Raw genomic sequence first — 19,550 nt, forward strand, 5'->3', positions numbered from 1 at the left:
GGTTGGACGGCGTGGGGCATGGTGCGCACGCGCTATGCCGGCTGTGCCGGTGCGCAGGCGCGAAGGTGCTGGGCGGAGAATGGAGATCTGGCGCCCCCTGCCGGCCGCGGCGGGGTCGGCTCCGGCCTCCGCTCTCGCCGCGCCCTACGGGCACGGTCCTGCCGCTGACACGGCCGCCGTCCACTTACAGCAGTCCGGGACGAACGTGGGGTGTTTTGTGTCTCTATAGTACTCAGGGAGCTCCTGTCGGGGTAGTGAGGGGAGGGTTATGCGGACAGTGCCGGAGCAGGGAAAGCGACTGTGGCAGCCGAGGGCCTGCTCTGCCGTTAACAGCTGGCTACCCATCCCTCTCCAAGGCCACGGGGAAGATTATGCAGTACTTGGGGTCGATAAAGTCACTGGGCAAAGGGCACTTTCTCCTCACAGCATCGAGAAACCTGGCCGGGCTTACCGGCGGCAGAAGCCGCTTTCTCCGGGCCCAGCAGTCAGAAGGGCTGATCTTCTGAGGAGCAGCGGGTGGAAGCCGAGCAGCAGATACTGCTACAGCCGCAGTACCAGCGCCCGGCTCCAGTGGGCTCCTGCCCGGCCCCGCGGCCGCACTGGCCCTGGGGACCCAGCCACCAGCTGCTGATAGGCCATCTAGAACGACACTCAAAACATCTCCTTTTTTCATTGGTTTAATTTGTCCCGCAGTGCCTTATGTGACTTGTGGTTCGGTTCTCGCCCGGTCCTTGTGGCGCTGTGCGAGCACGCACTACACTTCCCGTCAGGCTTTGCAAGGGAGAGCTCAACGGCGTTGCTCGGGGTCTGCTTATCCGGGTCCTCAAGCGGTTCAGCTAATCAGCGCGCGCCAAGGGCGTGCACCAGGCGCTGATTGGTGCATTCGGACGGCCGAGCCCTGTTTGAAATCCGTTAACGGCGGTGGCGGAGGCGCCGCGCGGAGTGGCGGTGGCGCTCCTGAGGTGAGTGCGGGGGTACCGGCCGGACACCCCCCGGCCTCGCCCCTCTTTCCCCAACCCGCAGCCTTTCCTCATATCTAGTCGTTCGCTCTGGCGACCCGCCTGTTCTCTGGGCCTACTCTGAGCCCAGGTGCTGGTAACGGGGCTGAGCGCTCGGCTGGGAAATGGAGGCGGAAGAGCGGGTTCGGCCGCTCAGCCCGTGGCCGGAGCCGCTGTCGCGGCGCCTGATGGGCAGGCTCGTAACAGAGCCCCGGGGACTGATTACTGAACCCCTTTTCCCGGGGAAGCCGAGCCCGGAGCCCCCGGCCGGCAGCGGGAGGAGCCGCCGTGGCGGAGAGGTTCCCGCTCCCTGGTGCGATTGCCGTACTGGAGCGCCAGGCGTGTGCGTTATGGTGGGATGGGTACTTCGGGAGTGAAATAAAGTTCTAAGTCTTTAAACAATCACGAAATCTGATGAAACAGTGTATTTCACGACAAGAAGCTCGGTAACGTTTTCTCTATCTGAATCCTGCTTGCCAGGAAAAGGAGGGAAGCAAACCAGGCAAAACCTGGTCCAAGTAACAGAAAAAGCATTAGGGGAGCTATTTTTATGCGGGGCTTTTTTTAAGCTAGAGGACCTTCAGCTTAAAGTAACAATTAGTTGAGGTTGTGCTAGCTAAAAATAATTTACTTTTCCTTGAACATCTATTCTTAGAATGTCCCATCTTCATGTCTTCTGAAACTTGTGGGATCTTTTTTAGGGAGCACGAGATGTCAAGGCTGTTTATTTTTGGGAATGGGGGCGGGTCTGGGCCGTTAGCAGAAAAAAGGCTGTGCCAGCACTTTGCCCCTGCCTTTGCTGCCGGTCGGGGTGGTCTGTGGAGCTTTCTGCGGGCTCAGCTCTCACCTGGAGAGAGTTAAAGGCTTTGTCTCCCAGTTTGAGAATTAAATGATGGAACAGCAGCATTCTGGGGGATGGTGAATCCAGTGTTGTTTTTATGCTGCAGAAAAGCCCAGTTGAACTTTTGAGTAAGAGGCACGAGAGAAGAGGGAGAAGGTGTAGATCCAGAGTGTGTTGTAAGTGTTCACTTAACCCTGCTCAGGGAAAAGCAAGGATGAAGGGTGGCTTTCTGAGGCTGTTGGCATCATGCAGAAGGAGTTCAGGAGATGGCCTGTGCTGGGATAGTTTTTACCAGGCTCTGGTGACAGGACTGTAGCTTCAGAGAGGCAATTACATCCCTTTTTAATGCTCTAACTTACATGTTAACCCCTGAAAAGCATCCAGGAACTTTGGATTATTATCCCAATAAAAACAACAGAAAACTCTGTGTTGCAGAACAATGAAGAAGCTGCCAGGCTGAATGAAAGCTGCCTAGTTAGTGCAACATTCTGTGTTTAAGTGGCAGCTGGTGTTGAAGCCCAGCAGAAGGCCCTGGAATTGCTGAAGCACATTCCCATGCAGCTGCCTCAGGCTTAGGGAAGCTTCTCTTGCTTATTCCTGGTTGTCTGTCTTGGGTTCTGAGGCATGTGGATCAGCTGGCTTTGTGTTTATCTGCTGATGTAACTTAGAATAGCCTTCTTGTGTGTCTGTTGTTTTTGTACTTTCTCATCCTGTTAGGATTTGCCATAAGTGACATCTGTGACTTGTGAAGCTCCAGTGGTGTGATAAGGCATCATCTCCAGTTCACCAGGGCCTTATCTACATTGCAACGTGGCAGAAAAGAGCAGATCTCTCTGCCTTCCTCAGCATCCAGACTGGTTTGGAAGGCACCTTAAAGCTCATTTTGTTCCAACCCTCCCATCACCAAAGTGGGCTGAGACACCTTCCACTGGACCAGCCCTGTCCAACCTGGCCTTCAACACTTCCAGGGATGGGGCATTCACAGCTTCTCTGGGCAGCCCTTGCCACAGCCTTACCACCCTCACAGGGAAGAATTTCTCCCTAATATCCAATCTAAATCTCTCTTTTTTTAGTTTGAAGCCATTTCCACTTGTCCTATCACAGCCTTTCTGTGTCCCTGTCACTATCCTTCTGTCCTTGCTACTCTCCCAAACTCCATTCTCGCTCCTTCTGACCTTGATTTCTCATCTTGGAATTCTGCATCCTCTCTCCAACACCATGGCCTGAATGGCTGGGAGGCTTCTTTGTCCAGGCACTTTGTGCTGTTGGCACAAAATTCACAACTACATTGAGACAAAGGCACTGAACACATCTGTGATGGAATTGTGTCAGTATTTTAAAGCTAATTTGGATTAGAGCGAGGTGTGAAATTATTCCAAAATACCTATTGCACTTGCTGTTGGATCAGTCTTATTCTGAGATAGGAATGCTTGTTCCAATTTAGTATAATCCTTTCTCAAAGCTAACTAATCTAAACCATGCCAAGGCACTCTTCTGGAACGTGCCAAAGTGTAGTTACTCAAAAGAAACCTGATGTCCGGAGGAACCCACTACCTCTTCCTCCCTGTGGATACGGCTGCGCTGTTCTGGAGGCACGTTAGGTCAGTGAGAGAGCAGACCTAGAAAGAAGACGAAGGTTTTAATGAAGCAGTTGCTTTATGGAAGGAATTTGGGGTGTTTTTGCAAGCGAGTTCAGATCTTCCTTTCCTGCCTCAGCAGCTCTGCAAACCAGGTGAAAGCTGATCCTGCAGAATGGGGGTGAGGGTTCCCTGGCTGGCTCACTGCAGACACCCGTGTCGACACAGGAGGTGATGGATGTGGAGGAGAGTAGGGTCATGCTTTAAATCCACGCCGAGCTGTGTAGGATTACAGTGTGCCTATAATCACGCTTGGGGAAATGGACGCAGTGCCTGCTAATTAGGGAACGTCCTTATTAATGAGGAAAAATTTCCACGCCTCCTTTCTGGTGGATGAATGCCGCAGTGGAGAGAAAGAATTTTGGATTGAGATAAATGTGGTTGTGCTGTCAAAATCACGACCAGGGTGTTTTAAAATGCCTGCAGGGTGTGGGCAGCGGGTGTCGGGCTGTGCTTGGCAGAGCCTGTTGGGATTGCAGATGCCTTGTGGTGGGCATAGGAACGATAAATCACTGGAGCATTCCTGGCTGATCCCTGTCCTAGCCTGAGTCGGTGGGCGGAGGAGCAGGATGCCTCTCAGTGAGCTGCTGCCTCCCCGGCAGGACCTGGAGGATATGTAGGGATTTGAGAAGCAGATGCCATGAGTTCATCTGACTGAAATGGACTTTCTGGAGTTCAGTCACAATAAATTTTATCTCCCTGTTGTCTCTTTCAAGAAACAGAGTATGAAACTGAGGCAGTGATACAATCCTTTTCTTTTCCTGACTATTCTCTTCTGTCTGGGAGAGAGAAGAGGTCAGCAATGAGGTCGATGGTGAGGGTGGTGACACTATGGAATATAGACTCTACACAGTAAAAAGCTGCAAACTGTAGCAGTGGGCACAAGTAGCTGTGAAACATGATGCCCAGAGCTCTGACTCTGACTGGAGAGGGTGAGGGGAGAATGCAGATGACGCATTTGATTTTTAAAAAAGTCTAAAGTGTTGACAGAAATTCTATCTTGATTAAGGGCAGTAGGAAAGCATTTGATTCCAGCCATGTCTCGAGCTCAGTTACAGTTGGTTTTGGCTCCAGTTCTTCTGTTTGCCTTCTTTGGGCCCTACCTTGACATCTTCCCAGCCATGTAGCTGGTGCTTTTCTAATGACATTCTTGCCTTTAACTATCACAGCTCTGCTCTGGGGAGCTGGAGGCTTCTCAGTGCACCCATCCTTGGGGGCCAGTGGTTGTGACCAGTGTGGTACCCCCTAAACACTGCTTTGCTTTAATCTTGACCATTTTCTTATTTATTGAAGAACACCATGTGTGGTCTGCCTAGACAGATGGTTTAGGGCTGAGGCTCTGTGAGTTACGAATATGCTGCTTTGGAATTGCTTGGGTTCATAAAAGCAAAGTTCAGGTGATTTCCTTGGGGAGTGTTTTATAACATCCTCGTGGGCTTTGCCTCACAGCTGTTCAAGGCATCACAAAAGCACCTTTGCAAGAAGGTTTTGTTATAATTTCAGGGTTTATAACTTTGTCACTGGCTTTATTCCTGTTCCGCTGAGTTTAATATCACCTGTTGACACAGGGACTCCTCTTGCTGTCAGTGCTTCATTAATTAACTGCAGGGACTGTTTGACAAGGGTCACAGTGCTCAGTTTGTTTATAGCCTGGCGAGCCTTGGGCTAGTGCTGTGGAATGCAAGAGGGCCTGACACTGCCCTTCTTCTGACTGTTTGCCCAGTAACAATGTTCTGCAGAACCCTTTTCCTGCTTTGAGAATCAATTTATTCTATAGAAGAGCACCTTTGTATCATTAGTTCTTATTTGTAGCCCTTCAGAGGCTGTGCAATGCAGTGCTCTGGAGTGAATCTCATCAGCTTTGTAAATCCTGTAAGGGTAAGAACTCTTCTTTATGCGTGGTGAGGGAAGGAGGTGCAAATCAATTGCTCTCTGGAAAAGCTTTATGCTTTACTCCTTAAAAAATACAATTCTAGCACTTCCAGGTACAAAAAAAATCCCGTCAAAACTTGATCTTTCTGATTGTTTTGAACCTGCAAATGTCAACAGTGGTAAAATGTCCTTAGCTTTGCACATCAGCAGTAGAATAAAACTGCATTGCTCGTGAAGAGTTCTGCCCAAAGGTGTGAAGTGCAAGAAGGGGGTATTTACCAAAGGCTGTCCCAATGCCTGTGCCTAGAAACTGCAGAGGAAGAGAGGTGGGGGATGATTCCACTGATATCCTGTTGTTTAAAGGACTGTAGCAGTGCAGGCAGAGGACTCGTGGGGACAGCGTGACTGTGAAGATGTCTAAGCCAGAATCCCGTTATTCTTTTGATGTCCCGAACATCTGCATCGATTTTGCCACTCTGAATGAGAATGATGTACACAATGCAGACTCCTGGTTTGGTAAGTTGCTTCCAACTCCTTGAGTTGTTTCCTTGTTGAATGACACCTTGGTGTGATCCTTGTTTTGGGCTTGGCTTCTGTGCCAATTAATCATGATGTTAACTGCATTATTCATCATGCATGGGGTTTCTTTTGTTCTGTTTTTTTGTACTTAAGTTTTGTCATTTGTAACTTGACCTTGTTAACCTCATATTGATATTCTGGGGTATTGTTAACAATTCCTAGCAGTGTGCATAGTGAAAATCTTTCTCTCTTTACAGACCAAAAAGCCAATCTGGAGAATGTACCTCCTGCAGAAAATCTGGCAAAGCTCTCACACTGCAGCCCTGCTTTTTCAAAACCTGATGTTATTCTGTCTTCTGTCCCATCACAAGACGTAGTGACGAGTAAGCTGGCATGGTGTGGCAGGGAGGGAATAAATTTTACCTGCTTTTCCCTGGTGAAATGGAAAGGCCTCTGTCTGGCTTTTGTAGGGCCATCTTCATAAACTCGTATCTGCAAAGTCTCATGTGGTTTTACTTGTTCTGTATATGTGTATGCAGATGAGCTGACACTTGCCCCTTTTTCAGGTAAAAGTGATGATGAAGCAGAATGTGCCCAGGGCAATGCAGTCCCTGGGAATATCGTTGGGTCCCTGGCAACCTGGAGAGCTGCTGCCCCTGCAGAGGCCCCTCAGAGGTAAAATATTTGTGTTCAGTTTGTACAATGATTGATGATGGTGTAACTAAGCAGGTCCTTGCTCTCAGGATCTGCAGTTCAAGCTGTTCTTTGGGCATCCTGTGGGGCTGGAGCTCTCCAACATGAAGATCGTGTATTGGGACACCTGATCTGCTGGCTAAGCTGGAGGGACAGTCTCTGGGGTGGAAATGTAATGCAGTGTCTCACATACTTGTCAAATGAGACTCAGCAGCACCAGGAGCTTCTGGAATGTGAGGATATCTGAAACTGAGGTGGCTTATAAAGTTTCTTTGTTTACATCTGCTTGACTTGGGCAGAACTCATTCTTGATATGAATGTAAGGGCCTCTGCATGCTCATATATAGCAAAGAGTATTTAGTTTACGGTTTGTTAAACTTTAATCAATCGCATTGTGTTTGGATTGTTGTGTTAAACACAATTTGTGTGGTGGAGTTAGGGGATGCACTGACATAAAAAGCGTTATCCAGCTCAGGTGTCTCCTCAGATCTGTGAGAAAACTGACCTCTGCTCTCTGTTTTTTTTACTCTAGACCGGGCAGGAGACTGGCTACAAAGCAGGGAAAAACCCAGCAGCGCAAGCAGCCAGGCAGAATCAAAGCAGAGGGAATTGCTAATGCCCTGGATAATAAGGAAGATGTTCCACCCTTGAAGAAAATGAGAATGTATGTCATCCAAGTCCTTGCGTTTAGGGCTGGGAAAAGGGATGCAATTGTTTTTTTGGAAAGGGTTTCCACCTGGCTGAGAAGCTTCTTACGGGAAGGTTAGGGGGTGGAGGCTGGAACTAGTTGCTGACACTGGTTTCATAAACAAGAAATTACTGTAAATGCTGAAGGAATTGCTCTGTTTGGAGGTAGAGATGTGAATGGAATAAGCATGGGCTTCTTCACCTTACGTCTTACTCTGTGTCTGTCAGTCAGCTCTAAATTTGTCTGAACTTATCCATCCGGAAGTCATCAGGCAGTCATTAGCTATGAAAGAGTCACAGCTAAAACATTTCTCAAATGAACTTTACCACTAAAGTGTCATATGGTGATAAGCTTGAGGGCAGGAAATTCAAGTGTGATCTTTGAAACACCGCTGTACCTCGATGATCTACAGTATACCTCCCTTCTCCAGAAAAATTCCAAAAACTCAGTAATTCATGTTCCCTTCTGCAGCCTTAGAGTACCAGAGAAAGCTGGATGGTCTATACCTGGGCCTGGGGTGTGGTAAAGCCAGCCTGGCATATCTTAGACCTCACCAGTTATTGGGATGTTATGCATAGTGGTGAGAACTGCAGGTGATCATTTATTTAGAACACAGTTAATTCAAAGGGTTTGCCCTGACAACTTTTTCTCTTAGTTCTGGTAGCAGAGAGAAGGTGACAGAAGCATCCACAAAGAGAGAGCCCCTGCAGGATTCTGACCTCTCTCCAGGGAAAGGGAAAAGCAAACCGCCCATGCCCTCCACGCCAACAATGTTGAAGTACGTGGCTTTCTTGTGACTTGTATGCTAATCAGAGTTGATTTAGGTGACAGTCCTGGCTGAGTGTTTTCAGCTTCAACTTAGAATGTGATGGTATCACATTTAGTAAACACTGGGTCAAGGCAACAATATTAGGATGAAATATACTTCACCAGCTGAACTTGTGTACAAGAAAGCTTTTGCTTTTCTTTTGAGGAAAAAGTTAGTCTTCGTAATGGATTGAGAATGCATACAGGAAATGGGTCTGCAGAATAGCAGCTAGCTGTGAGATTTCTTGAACAAACAGATCTCTTCTAAAGAGTATGGTATTATAACTGGTGATGCTCCTGCAGTGAGGTTGGAGATAAGCATGTTCCTTGCACTAACATCATGCTAATAACCAGGGAAGCAGGAAGGCATAGCTTAGTTTTTAATGTGCTTCTGCAGGAGGACCAAACCTTCTAGCAAGCCAAAGAGTACAGAGGAGCAGGAGCTGGAAAAGATGCAGCAGTTGCAGCAGGAGGTTATGGAGCTGCGGAAGAAGAATGAGGAGTCTATGAAAGCAGCTATTGCTGGAGCAGGTGGGCTCTGCCTGAATTGCCAAATGAAGTTGCATTGGGCTCAGCTGCAGAGTGCTGCACAGAGCTGTGCAAGTACCTTTGAAAACAAGCATTTCAGACTTTGCAATAAATATTAGGAGCCATTTAATGTAGATCAGCCCCTAAACTGCCTGGAAACAGGTGTGTTTGGGTTATGTCATGATAAAGATGAGTTCTCTGAAAACTTACCTAGTTGTTAGAAATTAAATGCTTTTTTTATTTCCACAAATCCTTCCCCACAGTAAAAGGCTTCTAGTCCTTACATTTTCTTTTCCTCTAGGACAACCTGTGAAGAGACCTGTTTGTCAAGCAACAAAGTCAGTTGATTTCCACTTCTGCACAGAGAATAGAATTAAACAGAATGTGGAAAGCCAGTCTGGGAATGAGTACAAGGAGGTGGATTTTGCAGCAATACTGAGGAAGCATCCCCCTTCACCGGTGAGAGCCAGAGTGTTGCCAGCACTCAGCTCACTGATTCTTGCTGCTTGTGCAATGCTTGGACTGATACCCACAGAGAGGTTACCACAGAAGTGGCAAGTGTTGTGCAAATGTGACTGCAAACTTCCTGTGTGTCTGTGTTGCCACAAGACTCCAAAGAAACCTTGTGGAAAAAGGAGCCCTTTAATGTCAGATCTTCCAGTCATTCCACTTTGTGCTTTAATCTGCTCGATACAGTTTCCCAATATAACTTGTGCATGTTCAGACTGTTAGCACTTGTGCTTAATGTGAGGTGTTACTTTTCTTTGCAGTGAGAGGATGGGACAGTTACTGTGCGTCAGTGGGAAAGGAAATGTCATCAAAGCCTCCTGGCCATACTGACTGTGGTTTTCTGTCCCCAGGTGCGAATGCCAAAGGGACGCACTGTCCCCAAACCTTTCAATCTGTCCCAGGGAAACAAAAGAAAACTCGAAGAAGCCACAACAGAATATGTGTCCTTTGCTGAGCAGGTAGAAGCATTCCAAAAACGGACGCCCCCTCGTTACCATTTGAGGAGCAGGAAATCTGAGGAAGGTGAGTGGTCCTGGCTGTGTCCACAGACGTGGTGGTAGAGTGAGAGATGCTTTGACTACTCTTGAGTAAATGACCTGTGTCTGTTGCAGGCCTTGCCATTAACTGCTGGTCTCTCTGTGACTTGAATTTGTAGGCTCAGTTTCAAAAAAGCCAGTGAAGGCTCGGGTCACACAAGCCAAAACACCAGTGCTGCGAACAAAGCAGCGCTTGAGACCTGTCACCTGCAAAACTGCTGCAGAGTTAGAAGCAGAGGAGGTAGAGAAAATTCAACAGTAAGTAAAGGCTTACTCTAGTCCTCCAATTGTACCACGTTGGAAATATTTTTCAGATACCAAAATACCATGTCTCTGGAATAACCTTTTTGTATAAAAGGAGGAGTAGCATACACCACTGAGATTTCTTTAGGTTGTTCATAATTCTTTAACTCTGATTGTAGGGAAGTGAAATATAAACAATTCATTTTGAAGAAAGTGCTCTTAGGAGAGCTGATCTTGGGTTGAGTACAGCTTATGATGAGTAAAACAAACCAAATATAGCAATGCAGCCTGCATTTAAAACTTGCCTGTAGGCAAAGGTCTGGATTTCTAGGAAAACAATTTATAAGATTTTCCTTATTAATCTTGCTGATTTGAAGGCAAAGGAAGAATTGCTAACTAGAGCTGCACACTAACATACAATGTACGTTGCTCCCGGTACAGGTACAAATTCAAAGCACGAGAAGTCAATCCCAAAATCTTTGAGGGTGGGCCACTCCTGCCCAAGAAACCCACTGCGAAGGAGCTCACCCATCCCATTGGCTTTCAGTTGGAAATAGAAAAAAGGATTCAGGAGCGTGAGAGTAAGAAGCAGCAGGAGGAAGAACGCTACGAATTCCATTCCAGGCCATGTCCCACAAAAATCCTGGAGGATGTTGTGGTAAGAAATTTAATAACACCCAGGCTTGGGAATTGGACCTCAGGTGGCAGTGAGCTTCAAAATGCTTGTAGCTGTGTTGCATGATGTGTTTAATGATCTTAGTAAACAGTGTCATTAGGTAAGAACCACAGTAGGTACATCCTGTGCTGTCAGGTTGTTTCTCTGAGGCGTTTTCTTGGCACTTGGCCTTGGGTAACTCCTTACTGGCTTTTCTGAACAGGGTGTTCCAGAGAAGAAAGCACTTCCTGTTACAGTCCCCAAGTCTCCAGCCTTCACCCTGAGAAGCAGAACCCGCATGTCTGGCAGAGAAGAAGAAAAGGTAACAGTTGTGATGAAGTTGGAGCCAGGCCCAGGTATCACTGCAGTACCTGCTGTGCCTCTGGATGTGGTGGGATGCTCTGGGGCTGGAAGCCCCTTTCCCTTCTGTGAGCAGTTCCTCCAGTAGTTATCTTTGCCTGTGCCATTCACTTCAAGGAATCTGGTTATTGCTGGTCATTTTACAGAAACTGAATTCTCATAAAAATGAAATAGTTTAAATGCCATGGCACTGATGAGGGTTTCTGAGATGTTGCTGCTATGAATGAGGAAAGTGAACTGCTTAGATTTCTCATCCTTCCCTATTCTGTCACTGAAGGCAGATACTATACATGACCTTTCATCTCTCTGAAGTGGGGAGCAGGATTCTGAAAGCTTCACATCCTTCTTCCTTCCTTTCTTGTCAAGAGGATATTAAATAATTACACTCTAATTTGGATGAGTATTAGAGTTGAGAGTGGTTTCAAAAAAGGAAGATTTGGGCCTGTGGTTCAGGATGCCAGTAAATTGGTACTTGGATTCGTCATTTTTGCAGTGTCCACTGTTTGTGTGACCCTGCTGTGCCCCTTATTAAAGGAACTCATTCAAAACTTTTTTGTGGCTTTGCTTGGCAGGAGTTGCAGCCTATACAATCAAGTAAAAAATCAGATCCTAATGCTAATATCCCTTTAGGAAAAAGAGGAGGTGGCTGTTATCAAAGCCAATCCTATGCCACATTATGGAGTGCCCTTCAAACCCAAAATGCCAGAGCAGAGGCACGTGGAAGTTTGTCCCTTCTCTTTCGATGCCCGGGACAGAGAGCGACAAATACAAAAAGAGAAAAAAATAGAAGAACTACAAAAGGAAGTGGTAAGAATTAAAAGCTACTTTGGATTCTACTCCTTCAGTAAAAACGAGTGTGACAGGACTTGCTGTTTTCTATTAAACTACCAAGGAAAGGACAAGAAATGTTTTGAGTTGTTTATTTCAGGTGCCGAAGTTCAAAGCGCTGCCTCTGCCTTACTTTGACCAAGTTAAACTGCCAGAAAAGAAGGTCAAAGCCCCAACTCAGGCTGAACCGTTCCATCTGCAGGTGGATGAACGGGGAGCTGCCAAGCTCCAGAGCTGGAAACAGCAGGTAGGATGAAAACAATAACGGGAATGACCAGGCTTAAAGCAGCTGGTGGAGTTGTGGTTGACTGCAGAAACTGTCCTTGAGTTTAATCAGTAGCTGAGTTGGAACAAGGAATTTTTCTGTACTTGGCATGAGACTTGTGCTATGGGTTAAGGATTGGTCAATTGTTTGTTTTTATTTTTCTCACATTATGGTAAATGATGGGATTTACTACAACTGTATGAACAACTGTGGGGTGTTTTCTAAGCAGCAGCTCTGTGCAGCTGAATCCATTTGCTGACAGTCTCCAGGAATTTATTGACACACAAATAATATACTGCTTTTCTCATGTGAAGTCTACAGTGGACACCTAAAACTTTCTTCAGGTACTTTTAGCAAAGTAACTGTCAGGCAACAAGTGACACCACTTGTTGGCTTTAATATAATTTTCTATGGAAATTATTTGACTAAGTCAGCATGGCTTTTCCAGTGTAGGGAGTTCTGGAGTCTGGGTCATGGGGAGATGGTCCCTTCCTGCCTGGCACTTGACATGCTGTCTTCTCTTGTAGCTTGAAGAAGACTTGAAAAGACAGAAAGAGGCAGCATGTTTCAAAGCTCGTCCCAACACAGTGATGTACCAGGAGCCTTTTGTGCCCAAAAAGGAACATAAGGTGCTATCAGGTAGTGTTGCAAGTATTTGCTACACGGGCTTGGCTGATAGCTCAGAACTGATGCAATTAAGTGATGTTTTTTCTGGCTGTTGCCTCTTCTTCATCAGCACAGCCAATAGTGCCTTGCATTTAATCAACTAATTGTCTAACAGCTTGTGTCCCCTGGGAGCAGGGGGTTTCCTCTCCGCCCCCCGTCCTGCTCCAGCATGGCAGCTGTATTTAGCAGCTCTGCTGCAATTGGCAAATGATTGATGTGTGCCAGCTCAGGATAAGGGTACTGAGAATGTGAGGAGCTCCCTGCAGAGACAGCTGGCACTTCTGCAGCGCTGTCACTCTTTCCCTCCCGTTTCTAATGAGATGAAGGCATCTACTACTTGGGTAGGCTGAAATTTGTAGAGCATAAAACTTAGCCAAAAGCTTGTTTGTACTAACAATTGTGTGCTTGCTCCCTCCCATGAGAACACCCATGACGGGGTGACGTCTGCATTAACACTGCTCACGTCTGGGAGTAAAGTTTTCTCTTGTCCTGAAGCCTGGAGGTATCTCCTAACCACCCTTGCCAAGGGGAAGCTCTCCAAAGGGAGGCTTCCATTGACATTAGTACTGCTCTGCTTTACCTGGCTGTCTTTGAACCAATGTTATCTCCTCTATTTCTAAACTTAGAGAGCCTTTCTGGTTCTGTAGTTCCTGAAAGCTTTGAGCTGGCAACAGAAAGAAGAGCAAAAGAACGGCAAGAATTTGAAAAGCGATTGGCAGACGCAGAAGCCTTAAGGGAGAGGTATGAGGAGCAGATCAGGCAGCAACAAGAGGAGCGTGAAAAGGAAGAAGTTGCTAAGCTAAGACAAGAAATGGTAAGTGAGCTGTTTCTGAGCAAGGGCTGTAAATTAACCCAAAGGAATGTGGGAACATCCATACGGAGCTAATGTCACTCTTGAGCTGTGCTAAAATTGCCTTTTCAAGGTTGCCTTTTGCAAATTGATGACTCACTGACTTCACAACTGGTTTAAAAAAACCAAACCTACAAAACTATGCAAACAAAGAAGGCAGCTGTGCTGAGATGGCTGAGTTTTGGAGCTGCACATGTGTAGCTATCAAAGCAAAATGATCTTAGTGAAACCCACAACCCCAACATGTGCTGTGCATTTTCCCAGTCCCTCACTCCAGTGCCCTGGGTGGTATGGTGGTCTCAGGCAAATGCCTGCCTTCATCTCATCCACAGCTGACCTGCAAATTTCAGCTTCATCATAATTGCAACCATTTGCTTTGTTTTGCCCTTGCTCACATTTATTTTTTCACAGGTTCACAAGGCAAACCCAATACGCAAATACCGCAGCATGGAAGTGAAGTCCAGTGATCAACCATTGACTACACCAAAGTCTCCCAAGTTCTCAGACAGATTCCGATGCTGATGAGCATCCATGTGATAACTGGAGGGAGATCCTATCCTTCTACACTCCCTTGGTAGAGAGAGGGAGCAATTGTTTTGCTCAGTATGAACTCCTATACTTGGTTCCATGGTTGTACTGAGTAGTTAAACCCCACCTGAGCCCATGGCATTTCAGCAGTGCCTCCTGGCCTTGCTGTGTATCTAGACCCCATCTTCTCTAGAGGCTAAACCAAGTTTTGATATTGCATACAGATATTGTGTACCTAACTAAATAAAAATTCCTAATCTGTTTGCTGTCTCTGGCTAGTGGGCTGAAGCCCTTTCCTGCTAAAGAGTTTTTGGTAAAGACTGACCACACAGATGTGTGCATCTGGCAGAGCTGTCTTGTGTTTGTACACTAAGTACTATTTTAAAGTGTCTCTTTTTTAGCCTTTTAGTCTACATTTAGCTTGAATTGTGTTAAGTGAGGTTCCTTCAAGCCAGAGTAGCGTGGGTCTGGCCTTCCATGTTGATGTTTAGATGACCACAAATAGAGATCTTGCCCACGCTTAAAAGTAATTCATTGTGTATATTAGAGCATTAAACACTCTTGCTGTTTTAAAGCTGAAATCCTTCTATTTGGGGAACCATTTATCTGGTAAGTGACTTGCTGTGAGCTGCTACCCCAGCTCCTGCCAGTGCAGGTCTCTTGGCTATGGAGCCATCAGCATCTCTGGCCAATTTGGGCAGCGAGCAGAGCTAAATATAGCCCAAGTGCTCAAATGTGCTGAAGGACAAAACTGCTGGTATTGTGAAGAGTGGATACATCTAGATTAAAGTTTTAATAATTATTTCTTACTTAGTATTGTGTTCTGATTTCTTACCTTTATATCTTGCTGAAACACTTGTGCTTTTACTGTTTGTTGTGCTGCTTAGAAGAGAGGGGGATGGAAAAGGGAAATTTAGAATTAATTTGTCCTAACTGGACAAACTTTCTTGTTTGGTGGTTATGGAAAACATTTGCTTTCATTTCCTCTATGTTGGGATACTGTTGAAGAAGTATTCCCAGAGTGTGTAGCTTTTTGCTCAGAGTTTTGGGTGAAAAAGAGAGTTCAAACTTGGTGTTAGACTCCAGCTAAGGGTGTGGTTAGAGGTGCTGTTTCATTCTTGCCAAAGTACATCAAGCAACTGCTATTTTACTCTTAGATTGAGAGGTAACAGTCGAAGAAAGTGCTTAGAGACCTAAATTCTGAGATGAACACTTATTGTACTCGAGGGATGATGTTTCTGCAGGAATTCTATTAAAAAGTGTGATGCTTAAGAGGTGTCATTGCAGAAGAGCTGGGTTCTCTATGGGAGTGTTTCAAAGAGTACCAGCATCAAACTTCAGTGCTGGGATTAATAAAGGAAATACAAAAAAACTGAAATACAAGGATCCTTTTAAAAATTAAAGGCTTTGTGCAGTTAGTAACTGAGGAACGAGAATGAGAGGCTTGGGGAGGTGTGTTGGCACTAAAGGATGAATGACTCTGTGGCACTGTGGGTTCTTGGAAATGGTGAGCTCAGATGTGGCTCCATTTTGCTCAAGTTTCAGCTTTTCCTTCCCTTCTCTTGAGGATCTTTGTGTAGCCGTGGCAGAGGTTGGCCCAAAAGCTTGATTTAATCACCCAGTCTGCCCTCAGCCACATTTTTCTGACTTCGCTCATAGCCCTGTGTCACTGAGCTGAGAGTTACAGGACAGCCAGAAAACCTGCTGTCACTGCTGCTCTGACGATTTGCAGGCATGGCTGAAGCACAAGGGACATGTCAGCATCCTCTTCTTGAAAACGAAAATCCACGTGGATCTGACCTGTCTGCCTTAACTCCATTTCTGTCATGGTGTAGCTGTTCCCTTGTGATCTGCTACTGAATGGGGACATCACGGAACCTCAGATGGGCTGACAGGGAGCCCTTGCTTTTTCCTCGAGTGCCAGCTCTGGAGAAGGCAGTGTGTGGGCAGCAGGAGCAGCAAATATTGATGATGAGTCAGGGGAAGCTGGAATGATGATGAGCTGCTGAAGAATGTGAAGGCACACAGGATCATGAGGCCGTGGAACTGGAGCAGCCACTGATCCCTGAAGGATGAAGCAGCTGGATTTTCCTGATGGCCCTACATGGCCTCTTCTGCCTTGAGGAAGGGGTTGTGTGCCTGAAAGCTTGGCAGTATTTTTTCCCCAATGGTATCGTTTGGGTCTAATAAAAGACATTACATCTTCCCCCAAACATGGCCTCTTCTATTCCCCATGCACTGCAAGCAGGAGCAGGAGCCTCAGGCAGCTGTTCCTCCAAGGGTCTAGGGTGTTTGTATGAGCTTAGAGTCACCCACCAGCTTCTCACGGGCTGGGGTGTGGGACCTGTTCTGTGACAGTGGTGGGACATGGTGGGAAAATTGCTCTAGTGTACAAAGTGTAAAAATCATGTCCTAAAGGAGCTGGATGTTGGAGAGGATGAGATTTGGCCAAGGCTTCAGCAGGGATATGGTGGTAGGTGATTTTTCTGGTGCTTGGGGGAACAAATTTACAGGATCAGAGCAAGAGACTGGGATTTAACTAGGTGCTGTTCCAATACCTCCCTCTAGAGTCAGGGTAGGTTGAGAAACTGATGTAAAATCTATATTCTTCCCTGTGTGGATTTTGCAAAAATATTTTTGTATTCTAGTACTCAAAGCCGATCAACTGTTATATGCATGCCTTGAGAGCAAGGAGAGGGAGGAGGTTAGGAGAGATCTGGGTACAAAATCTTCCTCTGCTCCCGTTCTAGTTGAGTTGTACTCAATTTGTTATCAAAATAATTTGCTGAACATAGACTAGAGCTGGAACTTTAAGGCAACCAATGTTTTCCTGGACTTTCATGTTGAATTGCAAGATCAAATTATCTAGTGAATAAATCCTTATGAAAAAGCTTGATGATGCTCTCAAATCACAGCTTTGCTTGTCTCTTCTGTCTCCACTGGGAAACCTTTGCAGCTGCATGTGTGACCTGGCCTGAATCTGGCAAGGACCCCTGGACCCAGGCAGGTCCTGGTGATCCCTGGTGCTGCTGCTGGTGGCCACATTCCTCTGGATGGTCTTTTGATGATGGCATTTTTCCTTGTCTTTCCCCATCACCTTGCTGACACCTGTCGTGACACGATGGTAGCTCGTGGTGGAAGCCCTGGTTCTGATGGAAGCAGTTTAGGCAGACAGCCTGTTTGGTTTGTGTTTCAGCAGCATGGCTGAGATTCAGGTAGGGATGTTGTTCAGCCTGCCCTGCCGCTCGATTTAGCTGGGGTGTAGGGTTTCCCGAGAATGGGCTGGCTTTGGCCCGGCAGAGCCTCCCTTCCCAGGGTAAACGTAAAGGTTAAAGTGTGCTGCCACAGTTGTGACAACGGCGTCGCCAGGGAACAGCGTGCTTGAGGCGCTGCCAGATAGCCCCAGGACAGGCCGTTTCCCAGCTGCAGCCAATGTAGGCTCTGGCTTAAGTTCCTGAATGGGAAGGGAGAAAAAAAAAAAAAACAACCAAGCCCAGGCTGAGAAGCTTGAGTGGTGGCTGGTTTGCAGAGCCCCAGAGCACTGGGCTGCTCTTTAGCCATGTGGTTTTAGACCAAGGCATCTAAAATCCTGGGGTGCAGCAGATACTGCCCTTCAATTCTACAATTCCTTCTTCCCAAATGTCTGATTTCAGCTTATTTCTCTCCACCCACAAATGAATTTTATCTGTGATAATGCCAAGCAATGGTCACCCCTTGCCTTTGGAGGGCCGTGGCTCCCCAGTATCCACGCCCAGGGCTTTGCTTCCTCACCTTGTCCCAGGTATTTGTGCCCAGACCAACCTTGCTCCCAGGGAGCGTGGAAGATTTCAGCATCCCGGGAAGGCTGACTGCAGTCCAGGTGCTTGTTCCTGCTCTCCTTGGAGAATTTTATCCCAGTGTCCACCACACCAAGAGCTCCAAGGGGGCTGTAGGGTATGGCTATGGCTCATGGGCTCCTGCCTTAGACTGGGCATGGATATGCTCCTTCCACCCGGTTTACCAGGAGGGTGCAGAGTCGAAGGCTGGCGGAGTGGTGGCAGTATGTGCCTGAAGTGACACTGGTGGCCTCCAGGTGCTGGCAGCCCTCGGCTGGAGAAGGAGAGAGGCAATTCCAAACTGCGTGCTGGCGATGACAGTTGATGGGCAGAGTCCCTGCTGGTTAGGCATATCTGGTCAGTTATTCCTGACTGTGGCCTACAGAGGCCAAGGTGGGGGACTCCCACTCATCATGGGAGTGGTGGCTGTGCCAGGACTGTGCCAGCGTATGTGTCATTGTCACCAAGAACTGTGGCTGCTGGTGATGCTCCAACACCTTGTAACACCTGCATCAGCATATCAGTGAGTTGGAGCTGTGTGCCTGCTCCTGCGTTATCCCTGCTGGTCCTCATCACATTCCAAGTCCTGATATGGATTTCAGGAAAGGAGCTGGCCTTGCTGTGAAGCTGTTAAGGCTGGAGCAGGAGAGCTCCATATCTGCTCAGGTGTCCTCAGCTGTGTCCCACTGAGCAAGTGTTGTTTTTGCATTGAGGTGTTGATGATGGGTGCCTCAGGCCAGGGGAGGGACAGGTGGGACAGCAGCACCACAAGAACAGAGGAGCAGCTGTGCTCCCATCCTGGCTCTCAATTTCAATGCCACATGTGAACCACTGGCTAAGTCTGACACCAGGCCATGGCACACAGATGCTGGTGGCTCACTGGGAGTTGGAATTTGTCAATGTGGAGCAGCAGCACTGCCTGAGCAGTGTTGGTCCTCCTGAGAGGTGCTGCAGGCAAAGTGAGCACTGCTCTTGGGGATGCATCCATCGTGGATGGCACTGGCCAGGGCAGCCTCCCACCTCCTTTGCTGCTGTAGCCTCCAGCCCTGCCAAAAATAGGATTTACACTAAGGAAAAAGCAAAGCCGGGTTTGGTGTCTGGCAGGACCTGAGCTTTGTGTGGCTGTGGGGTGTGGAACTGGGAGGCATAACCAGGCTGGCAGAGGCTGAGGCTGGAGGAGCCCAGGGTAAGCTCAGCCTCCCCGGGGGCACCTGGCCAGCCTGGGCCTGGGGAGAGTCCCACTCCTCCAGAAAACAGCAGGATTCAGCCCCATGCAGTGCCTGAGGTGTGTCCTGGGGTGCAGCACCCCAGAAGGAACTGGCAATGCTTGTGCAGCACCCATGCACACAGCCCAACCCCTCTGGAGCCTCCAGCTCTGTTTCTTTCCCTGATTCCCAAAACACTTGATTTTGCAGAAAATTAGTGTTTCAACTGGTTCCTATGAAGGCTGCTGGCCAGTGCCCAGTTCCCAGCTGCTGTCACCTTCATCAAAGCCCAGTGGCAATGCCCAGAGGTGCCACATCACACCCACAGAGCACAGGATCCTTTGGAGCTGCTCTCCCAAAGGGACAGTGCCAGTGGGGAAAACTGGCCACAGCTCAGCAGCACAGGGACCAGCACCGTCACCAGCTGCTCCTGGCCACCATCCCCATGGATTGGCCAGTGGTCACCTTATGTCACCTGTGGGCACCTTGGAGGGCCTTAGCCACCT

General features: G+C 47.5%; 1 protein-coding gene across 2 annotated transcripts; it reads left to right on the forward strand.

Annotated features, from left to right (window-relative positions):
• The first annotated feature begins 825 nt into the window (after positions 1 to 825).
• TPX2 (TPX2 microtubule nucleation factor) lies at positions 826 to 14,828 on the forward strand. Of its 2 annotated transcripts, none has more exons than XM_014890166.2 (17): positions 826 to 962; positions 5,712 to 5,864; positions 6,125 to 6,250; positions 6,434 to 6,542; positions 7,093 to 7,224; positions 7,904 to 8,026; positions 8,453 to 8,586; positions 8,885 to 9,042; positions 9,444 to 9,615; positions 9,749 to 9,887; positions 10,314 to 10,530; positions 10,751 to 10,849; positions 11,518 to 11,694; positions 11,816 to 11,962; positions 12,508 to 12,619; positions 13,273 to 13,460; positions 13,908 to 14,828. In XM_014890166.2, exons 2-17 carry the CDS (start codon positions 5,762 to 5,764, stop codon positions 14,016 to 14,018), a joined length of 2,247 nt encoding a protein of 748 aa, XP_014745652.2. In that variant the 5' UTR covers positions 826 to 962; positions 5,712 to 5,761; the 3' UTR covers positions 14,019 to 14,828. The 2 variants fall into 2 exon arrangements, with proteins under 2 accessions (XP_014745652.2, XP_014745653.2); XM_014890167.2 differs by having other exon boundaries at positions 13,294 to 13,460.
• The last annotated feature ends 4,722 nt before the right edge of the window (positions 14,829 to 19,550 follow it).

The sequence above is a fragment of the Sturnus vulgaris genome, chromosome 17 (assembly GCF_052056855.1).
Source record: "Sturnus vulgaris isolate bStuVul1 chromosome 17, bStuVul1.hap1, whole genome shotgun sequence".
In the NCBI taxonomy this organism is placed as follows: domain Eukaryota; kingdom Metazoa; phylum Chordata; class Aves; order Passeriformes; family Sturnidae; genus Sturnus; species Sturnus vulgaris.

Bases quoted from the DNA above. Each gene is read 5' to 3' on its own strand.
- TPX2 (XM_014890166.2), top strand. From the start codon at position 5,762: ATGTCTAAGCCAGAATCCCGTTATTCTTTTGATGTCCCGAACATCTGC. The intron at 5,865-6,124 runs GTAAGTTGCTTC...CTCTCTTTACAG, and splicing joins CAATGCAGACTCCTGGTTTG to ACCAAAAAGCCAATCTGGAG. The intron at 13,461-13,907 runs GTAAGTGAGCTG...ATTTTTTCACAG, and splicing joins CTAAGCTAAGACAAGAAATG to GTTCACAAGGCAAACCCAAT.